The sequence below is a fragment of the Opisthocomus hoazin genome, chromosome 4 (genome assembly GCF_030867145.1).
Source record: "Opisthocomus hoazin isolate bOpiHoa1 chromosome 4, bOpiHoa1.hap1, whole genome shotgun sequence".
NCBI classification, from domain to species: Eukaryota; Metazoa; Chordata; class Aves; order Opisthocomiformes; family Opisthocomidae; genus Opisthocomus; species Opisthocomus hoazin.
This window is the reverse complement of record NC_134417.1, coordinates 18,263,997-18,276,016: the sequence shown is the minus strand read 5'-3', so window position 1 is coordinate 18,276,016 and position 12,020 is coordinate 18,263,997. Positions and strand designations below refer to the sequence as shown.

The window sequence follows — 12,020 nt, the reverse complement described above, 5'->3', positions numbered from 1 at the left end:
CACTGCAGTGTTCAAGCACCAAAGTTAACAGAGGAGCAGGAGGGCAGAGAGCAAGGAGAGAGGGGAGGGAAGTGGGGGACACCAAGCTGCTCAGCTCATCAGAGCAGTGCCAAGAGCAGCACGGCCCCACAGAAGCAGTAAATCCACACAAGACCTGACCCAGGCTAAAACCCAGGCAGGGCTCTGCACTGTGTGTGGCAGGTGATCGCGCCCAGGGCAGCAGAGCTGAACCACCTCCGCTTTTCAGTAACTGTGACTTGAGTGGCTACGATAAAAGTTCACTTCCCTCTATTCCCTTCCGTTTGATGATCACAAAGTGCTTTATAAATGCTAATAAAAACGTCCCAGAGGACTCTTGCTCTTTTCTGCTTTACAGCCGGCGGTGGAGCAGAGACAGACGACGTGACTTGTCAGAGACCATGCAAGGGGCTCCGAGTTGGGACCTGACACTAGACCTCCTGCTCTGCGTGTGATGACCTGGTGAGGTGTCCAGTGGGGTCACCAGAAAACAAGACATTTCCAGAAAGACCAACAGAGGCAGCAAAACTTCGAGGACATCGTGGCCAATAATGATACTGCTCATTTAAAGGTGCTTCTGCTCATCAGCCCCATGTTAGATGAGACAGGTGAAGGACACAAAATTTAAGATGCTCAAAGCTGATTTTAGAACCATCTCCCATTAAAATTAATGGAAACATTAATGCAAAGTACACTCAGCTCCACAAGCAGGCTCTTTCCAAGCAAGATCTTTCCATTAACTTGAAAGGAAGTTGTGCCCAAATCCTCTTACATTGCTGGGAACGTCTCAGACGATACAGGCAAAGCCAGGTTACAAATCCATTAGGCTCCAGATTGGCTAATGCATGGCAAATTGATAGAGGTGACAGTGCTAAGCTGTAACAGGACCCCCACTCAGGGTGACCTTGACACTGCGAGGAGCTGAGCACACAAAACACGCTTGCGATTCAAAGCTCCTTTTTTCGATGGAGAAGAATCAGGGAGGAGTGGAGGGAGCAGAGTCCATTGCCAGACTGATTTACTTGCTCTGAACTGTGGAAAAACAGTTGAAAAACCACCAAGATCCAGAGCAAAGCATGGCAGTAGCTGGAAAAGTAGAACTGCTCACCCTCACTGCTCGGGAGGGGGTGAGGAGAGATGCTTCCTCTCTTACCTTCTGATCTGCAACGACATCATTTCAAGCAATAAGGTACACTGAATGCCCAGCTCGGCAGAGCACTTGGAGAGGGGGCAGGACTCAAAGCAAATGTCCTGTTCTTCCAGGCCCAGCAGCTGGCAAAACCCAGCTTTGCAAAGAAGTGAGCAGGGCCAATGCAAAGCTGATCCTTTACATTAACACACAGCAGTTTGCTGGGAATTTAGGACTGGGAGAATTATTGCAGCAGCTGACCTCCTGTGCCTGGAGGGCTTCAGGTAGCTACCACTCCGTTAAATCCACTGACTCGTACAGTCTGAAACACCTTCCAGAAATGTGCTTGCCCTTGAGAGATGAAGAATTCCCTGGTCTTCTCTTGGGACATTTTGCCAATGGTTAATCTCTCCTGCCTTTCAAATGCATGCTTTATTTCTAGTCTGAATGCTTCAGCATTCAGCCAGTAGCTCTTTACGGGAGAGCAGTCCCAGCTGGCTGACAATCCAGCTTACATTGCTGATCCCCTGGGGAACGAAGGTACTTAGTGCTGAACAGACTGTTGAGGTCCTGCCCATGGCAAACTGAAAGCCCTCGCTCTCTCCAGGCAGAAAGCACAGATCAAACAGCAGGTTGGTGAGTGGGACTGGAAGGTCTATCTCCAAGCAGAACATCCGTCGTCACCGCCAGCACAACACATGCTCCAAGTACTCAGCACCCCCTTCATCATCTGTGGTCTTACTCCACTGCCTGCCACTGCATGCAATTTACCACCGTCAGTTTGGACCTAAAGCACACCCTAACAAAGCAAAAGAAGATGGCACATGCACTTGCCCGCTGGTCGCAGTGCTCCCTGCTTGTAACATCACAGAGTGGATCACAAAACCTAGACCTGTCAGAGAAATTGCTTTGTACCACGACTATAATTGAAGAACACAGAGACCAAGCCAAAATAAGGACTCCTCTCCATATTTGTTATGAAAAAGTATGCCTAAAAATCCTGCTGGGAGAGGGATGGCTAGGGAATCTGGTTATTTTCTAGCCAGATCTCAGCTCAGGAGAGGGCCTTCCTGGACGCAAAATCAATCCAGTGACTTGGGTTCAAGGTGAAATTGAGACGTGCTTCTCATGGAAGGAGGATTATTCACTCATTCCCACGCCAGATCTGTCCTCTCCCATGTACCTAGGGGCTAATGAGAGACTCCTCTGATTCAGGGCTACTAAGAAAACCCAGATCCATAGGTTAGCAATTCTAGTCCAACTATAGCTCACTGCCTTGGGTATTAGTCAGACATATATAGGCCAGGGAAACGGTGCTGAAATGCTGCTGAGGGCTTCCAAATATATTGTTTAGCAAATGGATATATAAACAGATCTCCAGGGATGACACATGGAGACAGCATCTCTGACTCAATTACAATTGCAGCTGATTTTCTCACCTACTTGACTGCCACGTAATACTCAGACGTCTAACACTGACACAAGGAGGTTTTACAGCTCCTCTCCAAGCCAACACTCTGAAAGAGGTAAGACAACAAACTCCCCTGATTCAGCCCAGGGAGAGCAGGGAGGCCCGGCACCCACCCGGGCTTAAGAGCCCAGTCCTTCCTTCCCCCTGCAGTGCGAGCACAGGCTGACTGCTCTGGTACCCCATGAGGGTTTAGAAAGAGACCTACTGGTCAATGTGGGATATTGTGTAGGCCACCAAAGAAAGCTTCAAACGTTTATTTGGAAGGGGTCAGGTCATCTTTGAATCTCACCCGCTTGCATAGGGGAAAGGCAGGTTTCCTTGATCACCTCTTCCATCTGCAGCCCCCACATCGTGCTGACACTCCAGGGAGCTGGCAGTTACTATTTCTACAGCACTGATGGATTGGCACCCTGTTATTAAGCAGCAGGGTGGCAGGACGAGGCAGGTCTGTGTCAAGAAACGCAGCTAAGCAGTACCTGGGCAGAGCCTTTTGCAAGAGCCCTTCTTCCTCACCTAGAAACAGTCACAGGGGATCCCTCCTGCAAGGAAAGGACAACTCTCCACTCCTCAAAGTCTCAAGTGACAAAGGCCATTTTGCAGCATTTGTCCCAGTGGCCTTTGGTTGTGGTATACAGAAAACTGAGCTCATACCTAAGACAGGAAGGATTACTTATCTTTTGAGGTTTTAAAGGTCAACCTCCTGACTTATTCTCCTGGACAATTTACCCTACACTGAACCAACACCAAAACCAGGAGGACTGGTTTATCTCCGCGTACAGCGATAGAATAATTCACCAGCCTTCCCAGGCCAACTCCAATGCTTACCATTCAGCAGGCGAAGGAGATACACCACCTGCTGACTTGGGTAAAGTTTAGTGCAAGTAAGTAAAACAAAAAACAAGACATGGTATCAAAAGAAAAACTCCAGCCTGCGCAGTCTTCTCTTTTGTAGAGTGTATCTTCTGGGCAGTGCTAACTCATGCCCTGGCTTGCATTTTGCTTCCAATCCAATTCTCATCCACACAGACGCCACTTCCACCAGAGCCCAGTAGTGTTTTAAGCCTGGGGGGGCAGGGCTTTTCTGTGGCCTCCAAAGACAGCTAAACCCACCCACAGCTCATCAGGAAAGCAGCACAGGGCAGCTCAGCTACCTGCAGTACCTGCAATCCAGCAAGACTTGGGCAATGCTTGCAGAGACCTAGCCATGCGTAGAGGTGCGCCCACAGAACTGCGGTGCAGCAGGCCACGCCTCATCCCAGATAAGCCACCTTGTCCAACAGGGCACCTCAAAGTGAAAATCCCACCCTGGAGAATTTGACATTGGCTGGCAGATCCATTTCTGGAAATGGAATGAATTTTATTTTGATCTGAAATTTGAACAAGGCATTTCATAAGCTTCAGGTGAATAACTGCTACTAGACACCATCCATTCAAGCCTGTGATGTCAAGGGATTACGCATATATGGATTTCCTCCATGAAATCCCAGTTTGCCAGACACAAGAAATGAGGAGATGCCACCTTCAGAGACTTCCCTGGCCACGTAGGTCAGAGAGCATATTTGCAAATCACTAACCAGAAAATCAGATGCCATCAAGGAGATGACCACTTCCTTTACGCCAATACAAGCAGTGCTGCTTCACTGGGATTCCTGCCATGAAAACGCACGTAATAAGGCAGGTCAGGCACCCAGTGACTGTGGGAGCTGTGCTGCAGCTCCTTGCACAAACAACCCACTCTGCAAGCCTCAGTTTCACATAAGGAAAAAAACATAGAATCGTTAAGGTTGGAAAGACCTCTAAGATCATAAATTTCAACCGTCAACATACTACGGTAAACCTGCCAGCTCATTGCAAAGCAACCAGGTCCATGCTAAAGTCCAACATATGAGCTGTATACCTGGGAAGTTCATCTGAAAACAAATCAATTACGCTGTGTCAGCTGCTTTACATATTTTATTCCTAGCCCTCCCAGTCAACAGCTCTCTGAGCAAAAAAGAATAAACTCCAAGCAATTCTGCTTTGTTCTATTCAGAAAAATAAACACCCCCAAACCTCCACCCAAGCTCTGTTTACACCAAATCTGCTGCAGCCCTGAATGGTAGCAACAAATGGAGTGAGCTAATGTGTTAGTGACAAATAACCCGTTCAAACAATTCAAGCATAATTATAGGCTGGCTCTCCTGATGTAACGTTGGGTACATCACTGCAGATATTACATTCCCCTTATGAAAAGATTGCACAGAGGAGCTCAGTTGGTAACCCAAACAGCATTATGTATCACTAGCCTGTCAGCATCAGGAGTGCATGCACCCTGGCATTTGAAGTCCTGGTGTTTTAAGTGATAATCCAATGTACCAGGCATCATTGATCTCTATATAAAAGGGGGCACCACTTTTCCTTTCAACTGGAGCTATTTTTCACTTCTCATCCTGAAGAGTTGTGTGGTGCTGCCCGCAAGTGGCTACACTGCACAGCAGCTCTATCTGTAGCACTCCGGGTCCCCAGAGAGAAAAAATGATCAATACTCCAACGCTGCTGTTGTAAGAGGTCTCTAAGTGCTTCCATGCGAGATGCTGCTCCTCTGGGTTTAGAAATTACTCTGAAGAGAACATGAAAGTCCCCACTGCAAATTCATAAACCTGACACAAACCCCAGCTGCAGCAAGGAATTAAAATGAAATTCATTGGCGAACCGCAAGCTGGTCTATCAGCGAAGGCGGCATCTGAGACGTGAGGAAGGGACCTACAACAGAGACCAATACCTGGAGGCTAAGGGAGCAGGAAAACCATGCTGGAGGAGAACCAGCTGGGGACAGGAGAGCTTCACAATGCCCTACAAACATGGCCCATGTAACAGGATGAATTTTGACAGGGATTTATAGCTCCTCGGTGGGTCTGGGATGGCAGGGACCCTGAGCACTACATCATCTGAGAAAGGTGATGATAATCAGAGAGTCTTGGGAGGAAGACAAGGGTATCTGAAGGGTCAGACTTGCTGTGGCTAGGTGAGCAGAGCCTTGGCGGTCTCCAGAGAAGTGTCTGGACAGCGACAGTGAACGCAGAAAAGAAATTGAATCTTCTGTTTTTTGGATACAGCCAAAAGACATTAAATTTCTTGCAAGTAGTTTCTTCCAGGGGAATCTCAAGTTGGCTTTGGCTCTTCCTGCACCTGAACTGGAAGAAGACTCTCATGATCATCTGTGACCTTTCTTGACCTAATCCTTCCTGCTGCCTGGCAGCCCACAAGAGTAGGAGCAGCCGCACCAGGCAGGCAGGCTTCAGAGCGGGCAGCCCGTGCTTCCTCAGCACAGCCGGTATCACATTCCTAGATCTGGGACTGGTGAGTGCGTGTTGTAAGATGGGATTCATGAGCCATGGTGGACGTGAATGGCCTCGATGGCCTTTTACTGCCTGGCTGGGTTTTGTAGTTGGATCCTATGCCGGGACAGAAAAACCCAGCTTGCGCAGAAGGCAGTGGCAGAAAGCCAGTCTGACCCTCCACACCCCACGTGTGCTGCAGTCACACTGTGGGACGGCTGGCAGGGTTGTCCTCTCCTGGATGTGATCACTCTGGGGCTATGTGAAGGCTGACAAGATGCTCCTGTTCCAAATGTCACCCAGCACATGTCACCGGTTGTCCCTGTGTCACGGCTCAGTGCTCCCGTCACAGGACAGCTTTCCCGGAGCAGCAGCCCAGTGCCCTGTCGATTATACCGACTGATCCCCATTAGGGAGAATTTAAGTAACCCGGCTTAAAAATAAGAAAGCAGACTGACTGCTTCTGCATGAGGTCAAGTCATTTCCTCTGGGGCCAGGAAGGACTAAAGGGCTGGGAAAGACTGGCAGTCAAGGGGAGGAAAGTGTTGGGATCTGAGCAGGGGAGAAGGGGAGAAATGATGTCCCCTGCTCTCACGCCTGTGACTGCAGGGACAGTGACAGCCTCTGTCCTCCATACGACTCCAAGTACAGCACTCGGATCACTACTGGGACTATCCAGTGCCATCGGATACCAATATATTATGGCAGGGGGTGGAGGGGCGAGCAGCTGGCGGCTCAGAACCTCTTCTGCTCTCAGTCCAAGACTCCGGAGGCTCCGCTGAGTCTGGGCTCCCCAAATCGCTCGGCAGGGTTTTATCATTTTAGAAGGAACAAACTCCAATTGATTGCCATTGTAAGAGCCTGCATGGTACTTGCACTTCTAGCCTAAGCAATAGAAATTTTAATTGCTCTGGTAATTACACTTTCAGCAATGCTGCAGTCCTTTGTTCTGTGAGCGGGAGGCCAATATCCACTGTTCTCCGGTGGCCCCGTCTGGCTGCAGCTTGGAACAGCATTTGCCACTTGGAGGGAAAGGGACACTCCTCCAGTGACCAGGGTGACACTGAGCCTCCCATGCACCGCCCCACTTACACTTATCTCCAGGGCACGGGGCACACTCCCCAGGTCAGAATGCGTTCCCAGGAACTGGGATCACCTCCGCTTCCTCCTGTTAAAGCTGCTGCTCGAGAGCTCCACACGCCTGCCCTCCCACCACAAGTGTGTCCCTTGAGCGGGTCCCAGGCCCGACATGCTGCCGAGGATGCTGGGCTCCGGGGTGCGCATTGCCAGTCTTTCCCATGCACGAGCTTGCAGGGATCCACAGTGTATCACCAGCATTTCTTCTCTGGGCTGTAAACAGCTCCAAAACATGGTGCAGACAGCAATGTTGCATTGCTTTAATTTCTAGATACATCTTTAGGAGAATGCAGAAGAGCTGTTACCCCCCTGGGTCCTGATGAGCACCACCAACGCCTGACTAGGCTCTGGAGAACACAAGGCCTTTACCCTGGGAAATTGCTACGGAAAAATTATCACGACAACTGCCATGCTATTGTATGGATAACAAATTAACCCTATGAAAGGCTCATTGCTTGAGAAGTATGGTCTCTGCTTGGCTGAGCAGGAGCTGTGTCTGGTGCTCCACTACACCATTCACATGCAATACTCGGTTGCCAGTAAAGCTGCAGTGCACATGGGCTCCTCCAAAATCACCCAGAGTACAACCAGAACCAAGCACACGTTTGGCACAAGGGCACTTCACCTGCAAGAATACATCAGCCGTAGCACAGACCTTCACGCTTCAGTTCACTGGCCAAGGATTGTCAGAGCTGTTGGGCTGCATGCACAGGGCTTAGGGGAATAAGTGTGTGCGCAGACTTAGTGAGGCTCTCCCTGGGAAATGGGATCCTGCTCCCCCCAGGCTGGTCAAGCAAACTATAAAATACAGAGCATGGGGCCCTGCAGGGAGGTATAATTGCAGTGCGGATCCATCAGACATGCACAAAGTCTGGGTTTACTTGCAATCCCACTCACCCTGCCCACACCGTATTTTTGCAACCCATGATGCCGCCTGGCATGGCTTGGGGTGGTTCGGCTCCCACGCTTGCCTGAAACGCAGGTCACAGCCATACATCTCTAAATCAACAGCTACCAACACGCCGCAGCTACTTTGTCACATGCTGGATCCCTCGCAGCTAAAAGCAAGGTTTCCAAGCAGAATTGCTGTTGGCCTTAGTGCTTAGACAAAATAGCTCCACTCCCATCCCCGGAGTTTCCTCAAACAATGGCACAAAACACCCACCAGAGCCCAGGGAGAGGAGGGTCTGTGGCAGAAAAAACTGCTGCTGATGATTTTTGAGATATACACCACACAATCGGAAACACGGGATCTATAAACATCCTTAACAAACCCCAGTAGGTCTGAGGGTTTTCTTTTCCTCCCTGCCCATTGTGTGCCACCGCCTTTTAAAACCTCAAAAGCAAATGCTCTTCCCTTGTTGATTTTATGCTTTTGCACTGAGCAGCACGTCTCCCTGTTAGCTTGCTGGTGCTGGAGGTAACAGCTTTCTTCATCCGTGCTTCCGGGGCTGGGACAGTTGGGATGGGACCATGTACTGCATTGCTAATCGCCCATCCACAGGCGGGAAGGATTCCCCAGAAATGATCTCCCTTCCTGTTTCAACATTGAGATTTCCCAGCTTAGAAAGGGGTAGGTGCTGTTTGTGGATGTCCCTCTTCCTTGACAGGACCGCGCTCATCAGCATTTCAGAGCGGATCTAGTTACAGGCTGTCCCATTCATTTACAATTTCACATACCCTCCTTTTTTAGGTTAACCTTCAATAGCTGGCAAGAAGCAGAACTATATGGGTGGAGGCAGCAGGCTATGGATTTATGACATGCTGGTATTCAGGCAAAGTAACCCGACATGAACACAGAAATATCCTGAACTGTGCTGCCGCTGTCAATTTGATAATGAGAATGTGATTTGAAATAAAAACATCTTGGGTGCCAGTTCACTACAGCAGCTAGTAAAAATAGGCAGAATACGTAGAAATTGAGGACTCTGTGCTCCAAACACACCCAAACCTTGAATATCATAAGGTACCTTATAAAAACAGTGCGTGGCGGCACTGGGGCTACAGTACCACAAACGAAAGGCCACTCTGTGAACCCATGCGTGAGCTTGAGCAGAAAGAACGGGATGCTGCATCTCTCTGTAGCTGAGCAGAAGTGAGGGCTGCCCTCTTTGAGGCTTGTGCAACCTTGGATGCTTTTACCCCCCGCCCACGTTCCCAGAGTCACCCCAGCACAAAGCTGTTCAGTACCCGAGCTGCAAACACCCCTGGACAAAGCCTGGCTGAGTTCTGCCAGAGCCCGTGGTACCCATGAGCTGGCCTTTTAGCCAAATAAAAGCAGCTTTGAAATGCCGCAGAAGAAAGGGGGCTGCAGGGCCTCGAGTATTTTAAAGGATATGGCCTTTACAGGAGCTGTTCCCAGTTTCAGGTCAAGCCTGAAGCCTGCTTTAATCTACTTTTAAGTGGTACAAGCAGTTGTGAGCCCTCTGCCAGAAGGCAGAGCAGTCTCCTTCCAAAGCACCTTCCTCTATCTGCTGTGTGCAATCTTCCCCAGGACTTACTTGTTGCTGTCCCGGTACTGATAGATATAACAGCCTTGAGGCATCCCACTCTCCTGGTCCAAGGTAAACGAGAGCTTCAGCTGCAGAAAGGAGAGGGGGTGGGGGAGAACAAAAAGAGAGGAAAAAAAAAAAGCAACATTTTAGGCTCTCAGTCATCACAGCAACTTCAAGTGAGGCTTGTGGGAGAAAGCTTAACTCACTGACACGCAAACACCGTGGCCTGGAACATACCGCGGGGTTCCAAACCTCAGGGAAAAGTCACATGCATTGCAGAAACCTCTCGCTTTTTCCACCCTTTGTTACTATAAAGTGTTTGTGGTTCTTCTGAAATGCATGGGTCATAACGGCTCACCCCTCCAAACCCACCCACACACACCACCCTTCACCAAAGCGATTGCGGTTCCCCTCAGACACTAAAGAAATGAGTCTTCTCCATCGGCAGCTGTAGTTCCCACGAGTCTTTCTCTGAAAACTTTCCCGGCTCCATCTCGTTCCTCCAGTGCATTAGAACAGAGCAGAAACCACAGAGGGAAAGGTGACAGATTTTTCCTTCTGTGCAGAGTTATTAAAGAGCTGTTAGAAGGGTTTGCAGTTTGGATCCACGTCCGGCAGGAGGCTATAATGTGACCTGGGAGCTGCTTTCTTTGCAGCTCCAAGAAGGCGTTCAGCAAGGGCTTTCAGATTTCAAACATGGTTCATTTTATTTAAGGGGGAAAAATTAATCCTCTTTCAACAAGCAACAGAACAGTTCTATGGGGAAACTTTTTTGCTGAAAATGTCTCCCATGATTTTATACGCTGAACTGCCTAGAAAAGAGCACGGGGCTGAGCCCTACAACAGCCCTGCACATCCAAGCAGCCCCTCTTTCCCCAGGGGAAGGCTGCTGGGCTCCAGACCAGGGTCCCACCATCTCCTGCAACCACGAGGTGCAGCCCCCCTGCTCTGCAAAAGGGCTGCAGACCCCGACCAGGAGCCAGCAGGCTGGGTAAGAGGGGCAGCACCTTCAGAGGAGGTAGCTGTGGTCTTCATGCGCTGAGCGCCTTGGCTTTTTTGGGGTCACAGAGATTACTAGCAGCAGGGCTGTTACCACTGCTGGGTCGTGCAAGACTCTTGAAATGATCTGGGAAGATCATTGCGAGGGCTGAAAGTCGAAGGAGGTTTGTTACGATGAGCCCAACCTTTTTAAACAGGGAAAGGAGGAGAGAGCAGTGTTGAGCCACTCCATTTGATCACAGACTCTTCTCCTCTGGGCTCGAAGGAAATTGCTAACTCAGAGCATATTCAGGAATGAACACAGAATTCAAACACCTTTCTCCCGTAGGCTGTTAAGAAACCCCGTGTGCTGAATCATTAGATGGTGCGCTGATTTTCCCTTCCCTAAAGGGTAGCAAAGTCGTACACTGGGCTCTCACTGACCCAAATAAAACCGCATACCATGAAATCATTGAAAAATTCACCATCTTGGATACTGAGTTAAGAATCGAGTACGAGGCTGAGGCCAAACCCAGCTGATCTTCCTTGACTGCTATGCCCCTAACTCTGTAAGCCCTTCTGAAACGCATGCTCCTGCGACAGCGTGTAACACACGTGTCTGTGCTTTGCATGTGTCCATGGTACAAGCATCACGATTCATATCGCCGTCCTCTTAACGCTCTCCACAACTCCCCCCTCTTGCAAACCCTGATCTCACTACAGCTTAGCAGACTCCTCAGATCCATTTTGGAGACGGGGGCCTAATGCAAGACTAGCAGGGCCTGCTGGGGACGTTTCTTCTGTCTGAGACCCATGAAGCCAGGCTGCAGCTCCAGCCTTTCCTGATGCTATGATGGTACATGGCAGCCACCCCATGGGAGCAGGAGGTTGGCAAGAAACAAGCAACCTCCCCAAGGGAGACAAGCGATCACCTGCTGTCGCACGGGCAAAAGTCACTTGTCCGTAACCAGAGTCCCCCCCAGGTGAGCTGCCCTGGTTAGGGGAACTGAAGGAGGAACTGGGAACAGCCCAAAGCCATTTTTTCTGGGCCAGGTTTTCCACAGCTTTCTTGCTAAAGTATCAGAAAGCACCTCAGAGGCAAAAGGCACAGCAGTTATCTCGGGCACAGCTCCACCTGGTCCTGCACTTTGAGGAAAGGGCACTGCACTGCAGAGTCATTAGAGAAGAAACACAAAAGAAAGTGCAAAATCAGGCAAAAGTGTGACTTTGGCCACTTTCAACAATATTTCTGATCAGGACTGACTCAGGAATGCCTGAGCCTTGTCTGCAGCTCTCAGCTCAGCGGGCTTTGGGCTTGCAGTAACCGAGCATCTCTGGTTATAGCTCACCTGGGCTCTGGGCTCCCAGCAGCACCCAAGGCTGGAGCCAGATCTGTGCAAGGAGACGAGTCCAGGGGAAGGGAAGGAAGGAAAAGGGCTGGGAAGGAAAACAGCCTTGTTTGGACATGCTGCCAG

The 12,020-nt window shown here is 49.8% G+C and overlaps 1 protein-coding gene across 2 annotated transcripts in view; it reads right to left on the bottom strand.

Annotated features, from left to right (window-relative positions):
* DIS3L2 (DIS3 like 3'-5' exoribonuclease 2) overlaps positions 1 to 12,020 on the bottom strand; it is a 200,706-nt gene that overhangs the window by 29,828 nt on the left and 158,858 nt on the right. For both annotated transcript variants that reach the window (XM_075418170.1, XM_075418171.1), the window contains one exon: positions 9,574 to 9,653. In XM_075418170.1, the coding sequence (XP_075274285.1) occupies positions 9,574 to 9,653 (80 nt within the window). The remainder of the gene's footprint in view (positions 1 to 9,573; positions 9,654 to 12,020) is intronic.